The 9,701-nt window shown below is 41.1% G+C and overlaps 1 protein-coding gene across 1 annotated transcript; it reads right to left on the bottom strand.

Moving 5' to 3' along the window:
* Nucleotides 1–2,373: 2,373 nt before the first annotated feature.
* Nucleotides 2,374–3,319, bottom strand: LOC136166954 (taste receptor type 2 member 104-like). The gene is made up of 2 exons (XM_065934052.1): nucleotides 2,915–3,319; nucleotides 2,374–2,538 (listed from the first exon to the last, which is right to left on the bottom strand). Exons 1-2 carry the CDS (start codon nucleotides 3,317–3,319, stop codon nucleotides 2,374–2,376), a joined length of 570 nt encoding a protein of 189 aa, XP_065790124.1.
* Between the last annotated feature and the right edge of the window lie 6,382 nt (nucleotides 3,320–9,701).

The raw sequence follows: 9,701 nt of genomic DNA, 5'->3' as shown, positions 1-9,701 counted from the left end.
ACAATACAATCCATGGAATTCTCTAGGCCAGCATACTGGAGTAGGTAAGCCTTTCCCTTCTCCAGGGGATCTTCCCAATTCAGGGATTGAACCCAGGTCTTACGCCTTCCAGGCAGATTCTTTACCAGCTGAGCCACAAGGGAAGGCCAAGAATACTAAAGTGGGTAGCCTATCCCTTCTCCAACAGATCTTCCTGATCCAAGAATCAAACCGGGGTCTTCTGCATTGCAGGCAGATTCTTTACCAACTGAACTATCAGGGAAGACCAGAGAACAGTTTGGAGGTTCCTTAAACCCAGAATATAGAGCTACCATATGAATTTTCAGTCCCACTTCTGGGCATATATCTGGAGAAAAACCTGGCTTGAAAGTACATATACACCCCAATGTTCATTGCAGTGCTGTTTACACCAATCAAGAGGTGGAAGCAACCTAAGTGTTCAGCAGATAAATAGATGAAGATGTGGTACAAAATGAACTTATTTACAAAATAGAAGTAGAGTTATGAATGCAAAAAGCAAATTTACAGTCACCAGGGATAAATTGGGAGATTGGCATGGACATATACACAGTCCTGTATACATTAATAGACAGATAACTAATAAGAACCTGCTGTATAGCAGAGGGAACTCTGAATAGTGCTCTTAATACCCTATATGGGAAAAGAATCTTAAAAATTAGTGACATATGTATAACTGATTCACTCTTTATACACCTGAATCTAATGCAACAATGTAAATCAACTATATCCCAATAATTTTTTTAAAGTTAAAAAATGTGGTACATATACACAATGAAATATTATCCAGTAAGTATACTTTGTTGGGCAAAGGAGTGCTCTTTTCAACTGAGCATGTGTCAAGAGACTTTCAAATCTAGTAAGTGTCCCTTATACTTATTAATAGTCATTAATATGAGAAACTGGCTTAGGAAGATTTCCACAGTATATTTAAGAGATTTTCCGGTTAGTCTGATTCTGATACACTTTAAGAAACAGAGTCCCCTCTTACTTTACTGCTGTGCTCTCTCTCTTTCTCTTTTTTCTTTCTCAAAATCTGTCAGCTTTATACATGCAGCCTTGTTTCCCTTCGTTTGGGAAGCCCTTAGTTTCCAGAGACACATGGTTCTTCCTGGAGAGTCAAATCTTCAACAGTGAAAATTCCTACCAAGTGCTGCCTTTTGGACTCAGCTTATATCTCACCTGAAACTAATCAGAGAGTTCACCCCCTTTCCTACAATGTCATTTCTTGGGAGAAGAGCTTAAGAAAGTGGGAAAGTCTGTGTATAATGCAGTGTATGGTGTTGTCTATATTAGCAAAGTCGTTCTGATTTTCACTGGAGAATTCCCTCTTAAGGGCAAATTATCAGAGGTTGGGGATTGTGAATATATAGATTTTATACAAACAGTCTAAAGATGTTTCCATACTTTTAGCTTCACAGGAATAATTTATAAAAGAAACTTTTCCAAAAAATTAATTGCTTTATTGAATGCTTCTTATTTTTTTTCTCTTTCATATCTAAATTTCAGGCCTGAAAAACCCCCAAGAACTAAACAAAAAACCTTTCACTAATTTTTATTTAATTTTCACTGTGAAAAATATTAAACAAAGATAGAGAAAACAGCACAATAAATCTGATGTACCCATCACACACTTTCAGCATTATCAATGTATGGTAGAAATGCAAATTGTTACAGCCACTGTATCTTAGCCATCTGACTCCCTGATGGATTATTTTGACATACATTCCAGATATGATAATGCCATATGCCTTAGATTGCACAATATGCTATTAGTATAATCAAATTTCCAGCAGTAGTAACTAGCTGTTATGAAAATATTTGAACAGCTTCAATGAATTCCAGACTATTTGATTTCTGAAGTCACATCAGCAGCAAAAATGCTCACAATTTACCGTAAAATATCACCAGAACATGAATTGAATGACTAAATCTGTTATCATAGGGACTAGGTGGTTATTTAGAGGAACTAAATATAATTTTGATGACTTTTAATTTCTAACAACCTCCCTCTTCTGCAGATCTGTGTGAGTGGTATGACTATTCACAGTCCTTTTCTTTTTTTTTAAGCAGATATACAAAAGTTCTAACAGCTCTAAGAGACAATATTTCTCTACACTTTTTTCCTCTGACTACTAGATTAGACAGAGGAGCCTGGCGGTCTACAGTCCATGGGGTTGCAAAGAGTTGGACCCGACTGGGTACACATACACATACATACATATTAGATTAGAGATCTATCCAGACCTTGGGAGAACTGCAGTGATACTCATGGGGCAGTATATGTGCAAAAGGAAGAATTCCATGAAGCAAGGCAGATTCCACAAAGACTTGTCGATGACTTTTGTCCCAGGCCTACCTATGCAGCCAACAGTTCCTTCCTTTCAGGCCACACTGCAGGCTCCTAAGAATCACCAAGAAGAATTTCCTCATTTGGCTGTTTTCAAAAATTAAAACATACGAGTGACTTGAAGGATACAGCATTCCTAACATATAACCAAACATCACAACCAGCTTGTTCTGTAGGAAAAAATGCCCCCCAAATGTCACGAAAAGGCCAAATTGGTACAGGACAAAGAGCACAAGAAAGAAAAACACAGTTTTCATGGCTCTGAAATGGGTCTCCACACGGGGGTCTCTGGAACCCTTGACAGTATGTGCAATGTTCTTCTTGTGTTTCCACAAAGAATGGAGCAAAAGGAGAAAGGAAATCAGGGAAAGGAAGAAGGGGGGGGAGGGACTCCATAGTGAAGATAATAATGAAATTTAAATTTTGATATTCATTCACATTGCATAGCTCAGTCATATTTCTCTCATGCATCTTTTGGACATGACACCAGAAGACATCAACATCATATGGCCAAGGAAAACTTATGACTAGGAAGGGCACAGATACCAGTGGAAGCATGAAAACAACCTTGTTAACTCTCCGTTTTAGACAAAGGAAAGGAGGATGGGAGAAACTGGCTATCTTCAGGAAATAAAAGACAGCAAGGCAAGTAGCAAGCCAAGTGCTTGAGTGACTGGCCAGTATCCAGATACAAAAAAAGATATATTTTCTTCCCACAGTACCAAAGCCTACCTGATAGAATATCATTGAAAAAAACATGACAGTGGTTATCCATAATTGACTGATTCTGGCAAAGGCCAAACTAGTAAGAATGAAGTCAACCAAGCTTAACTTCTGATTTCTAATCCAGCCAATGCAAGTTGTGAGTCCAATAAATCCATTCCCTAAAATTCCTATTATAAATTCCCCTCCAGTCACAACCATGAAAACCTTCTCCAATATATTCAACATGACTGCAAAGAGAAAACTCTGATCCATAGTTTGTTGACTGATTTCCAGATGATTTAGTAGATAATGGTATAGGCTTTATGTTTGATTGTGCAATAGTTGTTCTTCTCCTTTTTTAAAACATTGTGGCTCTTCTTTTTAGCTAGGAAGCCAAGCAATCTGCACTAAAAGTGTGGAATCACTTTCTGTAACACTCATTGGACATTTCCATATAGCTCTGCCAAGAATTTCCAGTCTTGGTCCAGATGTCAGTTACAGTAATATTCTGTGTACAGAGATGATTGAAAGGTCAAATTCTCATTTGCTACCATGTAAATTAAGGCCTGCATTAATTTTCACTGTTTTGAATAAAAATTTGTTTTCCTCTCCCAAAGAATTATATCATTTGATTTACAAATTTGAATTGTGTAAAAGGAACCTCCAACACCAATTTTCACTTTAAAATTCTTTATCATGTAGATGTAACCAGAAAACCCTATTCTGTTGATAAATTATGAAGCATTCACAATAGAGGTCACTGCATTACAGGATAAGATACACAGTCTGAAGTTTTTAGGAAACTTGGCAGGAAACATATGACTCTAATCTCAGTATCATAATTCCCCTCCATTGTGAAAGACAACTTGCTGAGTATTGTACCTCTTAACCACTAAAAAGGATACAATATTTGATAGGCCTTTTGGATTTCAGAGTTAATAAAAACCTGAGTGTGCTACTTTCCCTTGTTTGTTTGCAGAATAATCGTAATGCTGCTAATTGTGAGTAGGGCCTAAACAAGGTAAAGTTATTCGGAAAATCTAGGCTCTTCTACATGAATTGAGACAATTCAATGATCTATGAAGTGTGGATTAAAAGAGACCAGATAATGCAATTAGAATTGACATTTAAGTGGTCTACATCATTTACTCATGTAATTTACTTGTGACTGTCAGACCTGTTCATAGAACCATTCAACTTCAGCTTCTTCAGCATTACTGGTCAGGGCATAGACTTGGATTACTGTGATATTGAATGGTTTGCTTGGAAACGAACAGAAATGATTCTGTTGTTTTTGAGATTGCATCCAAGTACTGCATTTTGGACTCTTTTGTTGACTATGAGGGCTACTCCACTTCTTCTAAGGGATTATTGCCCACAGTAGTAGATATAATGGTCATCTGAGTTAAATTCACCCATTCCAGTCCATTTTAGTTCACAAATTCCTAAAATGTTGATGTTCATACTTGCCATCTCCTATTTGACCATTTCCAATTTGCCTTGACTCATGGACCTAACATTCCAGGTTCCTATACAATATTACTCTTTACAGCAGCAGACTTTACTTCCATCCCCTGTCACATCCACAACTGGGAGTTGTTTTTGCTTTGGCTCCATCTCTTCATTCTTTCTGGAGTTCTTTCTCCACTGTTCTCCAGTATTATATTGGGCACCTACCGACCTGGGGAGTTCATCTTTCAGTGTCATATCTTTTTGCCTTTTCATACTGTTCATGGGGTTTTCAGGGCAAGAATACTGAAGTGGTTTGCCATTCCCTTCTCCAGTGGACCATGTTTTGTCAGAACGCTCCACCATGACCCATCCATCTTGGGTGGCCCTGCACGGCATGGCTCATAGTTTCATTGAGCTAGACAAGGCTGTGGTTCATGTGGTCAGTTTAGTTAGTTTTCTGTGATTGTGGTTTTCATTCTATCTGCCCTCTGATGGATAAGGATAAGAGGCTTATGGAAACTTCCTGATAGGAGAGGCTGACTGAGGGGGAAACTGGGTTTTGTTCTGGTGGTCGGGGCCATGTTCAGTAAATCTTTAATCCAATTTTCTGTCTATGGGTGGGGTTGTGTTCCCTCCCTGTTGCTTGACTTGAGGCCAAACTACGGTGGAGGTAATGAAGATAGTGGTGACCTCCTTCAAAAGGTCCCCTGCACCCACTGCTGCACTCAGTGCCTCCGACCCTGCAGCAGGCCACTGCCGACCCACGCCTCTGCCTGAGACTCCTGGACACCCATGGGCATGTCTGGGCCAGTTTCTTGTGTGGTCACTGCTCTTTTCTCCTGGGTCCTGGTGCACACAAGGTTTTGTTTGTGCCCTCCAAGAGTCTGTTTCCCCAGTCCTGTGTAAGTTCTGGTGGTTCTATGGTGGAGTTAATGGCGATCTCCTCCAAGAGGGTTTATGACATACCCAGGTCTGCTGCACCCACAGCCCCTGCAGCGGGCCACTGTTGATCCATATCTCCACAGGAGACAGTTCTGGCTCAGTCTCTGTGGGTTGGGCATGCATTTTGTATGCCCAGATCTGAGCAGCTCAGGCAACCAGGTGCTTGGCAAGCACACTGTCCCAGGTGGACTGTGCACCTTAATCACCTCCCCCGTCCCAACCACTTTGTTTTCCAGGTGCACCACGAAAGCACTGTCTCAGATGTGCCATATGTCTCCTCTGGAGAGCTTATCTCAGGCTGCAACCCTCCTGGCAGAAGATGCCATCTCTGGGACTGAGATTGTAGCAGCCCCTTGCCTTCGAGTTCTGGCTGTCTCAAGACTGCCTCTCTGCCTCTGGGCGGGGAGGGACCGGTACACAGCTGGCTAGCTCTCCTTTGGTATTCACTCAATCTTTTGTTCTGTGAGTGGACCAGGATGCCCGTTAGGTTGTTAAGCTAGAGCCTTTAGTGGGAAAGTTCTCTTTTCTGCAGTTGCAGTTGGGCGTGTATTCTGTGGGGTTTTTTTTTCTCCTGGTTACGTTGCCATCTGAGATTCCAAAAGTCACCACAGATCCGCTTGTGAGAGGGTTTCCTACTGTGTGGAAACTTCTCCTTCTTCATGACTCTCCTAGGAAGTTCTCCACCCCAACTCCAGCCATGAAATTAAAAGATGCTTGTTCCTTGGAAGAAAAGCTATGACCAACCTAGACAGCATATTAAAAAGCAGAGACATTACTTTACCAAGAAAAGTCCATCTAGTCAAAGCTATGGTTTCTCCAGGAGTAATGTATGGATCTCAGAGTTGGCCTATAGAGAAAATTGAGTGCCAAAGAATTGATGCTTTTGAACTGTGGTGTTGTGGAAGACTCTTGAGAGTCCCTTGGACTGCAAGGAGATCCAACCAGTCCATCCTAAAGGAAATCAGTCCTGAATATTCATTGGAAGGACTGATGCTGAAGCTGCAACCCCAATACTTTGGTCACCTGATGTGAAGACCTGACTCATTTGAAAAGACCCTGATACTGGGAAAGATTGAAGGTGGGAGGAAAAAGGGACAACAGAGGATGAGATGGTTGGATGGCATCACCAGTGTGACGGACATAAGTTTGAGTAGACTCTGGGTGTTGGTGGTGGATAGGGAAGCCTGGTGTGCTGCAGTCCATGGGGTCACAAAGACTTGGACATGACTGAGCAACTGAACTGAACTGAAGTTCAGACCTGTTCAAAATGTTTCTATTCTACATAATTTCTACTTAATTATAGATCGCAACTATCCATGCCCAGATTTGTGGCTTAGTGGTTCATATAACATCTGATTCATGATGATCACATGAATAATGAACATTGGTGGCTCAGATGGTAGAAGAATCTGCCTGTAATGCAGGAGACCTGGGTTCCATCTGGGTTGGGAAGATCCCCTGAAGAAGGGAACAGCTGTCCAGTCTAGTATTCTGGCCTGGAGAATTCCATGGACAGAGGAGGCTGGCGGGACACAGACCGTGGGGTCTCAAAGAGTTGGACATGACTGAGCAACTTTCACATGATTAAAGAAGGTCTATATGAGGACGTAGTGGCATGATGGTTCCGCATGATATACTGTAACCTTACAGATCCACTTGGGCTTTTCCAGGTGGCGCTAGTGGTAAAGAACCCTCCTGCCAATGCAGGAGACATAAGAGAAGCAATTTCATTCCCTGGGTCAGGAAGCTGCCTGAAGACAGGCTTGGCAACCACTCCTGTATTCTTGCCTATCAAGGCCGGGCTCTATGTTAGGCTCTTCCAATAAAAGATGGTAGAAGGAGACTGTAAGGCTAATGAAGGAAAATGGGATTTGTTATCTCCAGTTTATTTCCGGCTGGATTCCTACACGCTCCCTCTCTACTTGTTGTTTCTGTGAGCACCACTCCAGCAGTGTTTCTTTATCTTGCCAGCATTTCCTTCCCCTTGGAGCAGCTGAATCCACTTTTCAGCTTTCCTGGTGCTGTACTGAGCCCTCCTTCGGTACACCAGCCTGCTCCCCCTCTCTGAGTGTGATCCCAGTACAACCTCTCCCTCATGTTCAGAAGGCCACTGCTATAGGCTGAGAGTACAATGCCAGTTGAGCAATGTATCTTCCTTAAGGTTTGAAATTCAGTGCCATGGGTTCCCTTTTCTAGGTTTCTAGGCTTTAATCATTTTAACCTCTCTCCTTTGTTCCTTAACCCTAGGAATGAGAGTTACTTCCTGTGGTTGCTCTCTTCATCACCCTGTAGGGTTCTCTTTCTACTCTTTCAGTTATTTTATTAACAACTTTAAACCCAGTTAGCAAATTTTTATATTAAAACATTCTTTTCAAATTGATATGGTAGTTTCTTTCTTCTGATCTACTCTGGTTGATATATCCATCCATTTAAATCTTAATTTTAAATAGTATTATTTTAGTTCTGAGATGTCCATTTGTTATCCTTTCATAGATTCTATTCCCAGACAGCAGAATCGTAGACTTATTGTTAGGATAAAACTTTTTAATTGATTTGCTTCCACTTAATGACTTTTAACAAATTTAGTTCCTCTAAAATTTAGGTTGGCAGACTACGGTCCACAGGCTGCTGCCTATTTTTGTAAGTATTGTTGTTGAAATACAACTATGTCCATTCATTTACGTATTGGCTATGGCTGCTTTTGAGCTACAGTGGCAGAACTCGGTAGTCACAGCACCACATGACTTGGAAAACCTAAAATATTTACTCTCTGACTCTTTACAGAAAACTGTTCACTGACTGCTATGTTGAAGTCATGCCATCAGGCTAGCAGAAGGCCTTGGCTCCCTCTAGTTTCACTTTTGTGCACCAAGGTGTAAGCTCTGCTATAGGATGAAGGGGAGTTTCCATCAGTGTTTTGGCAGAGGCTTTGGAGACTTACTGAAGTGTCCCAGAAAGTCTGTACTAAAGATGATGATACCAGTTTTATGGTTCTATTTCCCGTAGCATGTCACCATATGATTAATATGGAGATTTAAGAGAAGAGGCTAAAAGAGGTCATTGCTTTGAAGAGAATAATCAGTTTATCTCACCATCTAAATGAAAGGAGAATCATGTATAGCAATTGACATATCTCCGAGAGACTGGGGAATAAACAACTAGGATTATATCTGAAAAAGTCTATAAGGCAAAACGTGGCTACAGAATGGTTAGAGCAGAGAGGACTGCTTGAGAATGGCTGACCTTCCAGAGTTCACTGGGGCAAATTTCCTGTTTATCACGGGCCAGACATGATCTTTATAAAGGGAGCTTGACATGGGTCACTTGAAAGGGAACTCCTAAAAATCATCTCATGAAAGAGAGAAGAAATCCAGGCAGATACTGTCCAGGTAAAGTTCAACATCAGAAACCAGGAGTATAATCATTTCTTATGATTCAGTACCGTTAAGGAATCAGCATAGGAACCTCAGATAGGACAGCCAATGTGAAAAGATTCCAATAAAACCCACAAAGGTGCTGATGGTAAAGGGTCAATGCTGCAAACTTAGGGTGTTTCAGCCCTGCATATTCCAAAGAAAGATTTGACACTTGACTGGCTTCTGGAGAAGAACCTCTAAGTGCTTGGAATATCCTGCCTAGCAAGAGTATCTCTGTATACCTGGGGTCTTGAGTCACACCAGATAGTTTAGCTTGTGCTAACAACATCGTCTATAGCGAGTTCTTTTTTGTTTGCTTGGGGCTCAGAGCTATGCTGCTTCCATTTGAACTGGAGACCAAGTAGTTACAATCAATCACATGGGTGCTCCATGTTTATGTCACTAATCCCTAATAAAACCCCTGGACACCAGGGCTCCCATGAGTTTTTCTCATTGGCAATACTTTACATGTGTGGTCATACATTCATCATTACTGGGTGAACCAAGCACTGTTCATATAACTCCACCAGGAGAGGACAGTTTGAAAGTTGTGTCTGTTTTCTCCTGGGCTCCAATCTACTCTGTGTACCTTTGGCCTTTGCTGATTTTCATCAATACCTTTTAATTTTAATAAAGTATAACAGTGACTGTACTGAGCTCTCTGGGAATCATTTCTTGGGAGTCATCAAATCTCGGAGTGTCTTGACAGAACAATTCTTCATTAAAATATTCAGGATGACTGATAGCTTTTGACAGCCCAAAAGAGAACTGCAGATGATGCTAGCTATAGATGGAACCATAAAGGAACCAAAGGCAGC

Source organism: Muntiacus reevesi, chromosome 1, assembly GCF_963930625.1.
Source record: "Muntiacus reevesi chromosome 1, mMunRee1.1, whole genome shotgun sequence".
Lineage (NCBI taxonomy): Eukaryota > Metazoa > Chordata > Mammalia > Artiodactyla > Cervidae > Muntiacus > Muntiacus reevesi.
The sequence above is the reverse complement of the archived record's forward strand: the minus strand, read 5'-3'. Positions and strand labels throughout refer to the sequence as shown.